The 1023-nt window shown below is 61.2% G+C and overlaps 1 protein-coding gene across 1 annotated transcript in view; it reads left to right on the plus strand.

The window, feature by feature from the left end:
- EMIHUDRAFT_224190 (hypothetical protein) overlaps window positions 1-1023 on the plus strand; it is a gene marked incomplete at both ends in the record, with an annotated part of 3483 nt that overhangs the window by 1107 nt on the left and 1353 nt on the right. The window contains one exon of the mRNA XM_005791150.1: window positions 745-860. Coding sequence (XP_005791207.1) covers window positions 745-860 — 116 coding nt within the window. The remainder of the gene's footprint in view (window positions 1-744; window positions 861-1023) is intronic.

A 1023-nucleotide genomic window follows, 5' to 3' on the forward strand; every position in this document is an offset into this window, starting at 1 on the left:
TCTGAATGCAACGTGAATGTTCCTAGGCACGGTGATGTGTCCCCTCCCTCTCCCTCTCGCTCTCTCTTCTCTCTCTTCTCTCCCCCCCCCCCCCCTCTTCTCTCTCCCTCCCTCTCTTCACTCTCCCTCCCTCTCTTCTCCCTCCCTCCAGCCGCGTCTCGAGATGACCCGACGTCCGCCCAGATCAGCCCAGAGGGCTGCACGGCCAGGTCCTCGTCTCCAACCATATCTCCCCACATCTCCCCATATCTCCCCACATCTCCCCATATCTCCCCACATCTCCCCATCTCTCCCCACCTCTCCCCATCTCTCCCCATCTCTCCCCACCTCTCCCCATCTCTCCCCATCTCTCCCCATCTCTCCCCATCTCTCCCCATCTCTCCCCATCTCTCCCCATCTCTCCCCACCTCTCCCCACCTCTCCCCATCTCTCCCCATCTCTCCCCATCTCTCCAGGTCCTCGTCTCCAACCTCGGCCTCGCCTTCATCGCGCACTACAACGCGCCCGCCTTCTACATGGACCTCGAGGCCCGCTTCAAAACAGTAGTAGTAGCTGCAGCAGCAGCAGCAGCAGCAGGATCAGCAGCGGCAGCAGGATCAGCAGCAGCGGCAGCAGCAGCAGCAGGATCAGCAGCAGCAGCGCAGTAGTAACGGCCTTCGAGTAGTATGGACCTCGAGGCCCGCGATAGGAATAAGAACAACAACAACACACTAATAATAACACCCGTCTTCTATGGACCTGTAGGCCCGTTCCCCGGCCAAGTTTGCGCGCGCCGTCGCCATCGCCTTTGGCGTGCTCACCGTCCTCTACACGGCGATGATGGGCTTCGGCTACGCAACGTTTGGCGACCACGCCGCCTCGTACCTGCCGCTAGATGCTGTGGGGAGATATGGGGAGAGGTGGGGAGAGATGAGCAGAGCTCCGCAGAGCTGCCGCTAGATGCGGACTCTCCCCGCGTGTCCCCATATCTCCCCACGTCTCCCCTCTTCTCCCCTCTTCTCCCCCCAAAGCCCCACATCTCCC

The sequence above is a fragment of the Emiliania huxleyi genome (assembly GCF_000372725.1).
Source record: "Emiliania huxleyi CCMP1516 unplaced genomic scaffold EMIHUscaffold_115, whole genome shotgun sequence".
In the NCBI taxonomy this organism is placed as follows: domain Eukaryota; phylum Haptophyta; order Isochrysidales; family Noelaerhabdaceae; genus Emiliania; species Emiliania huxleyi.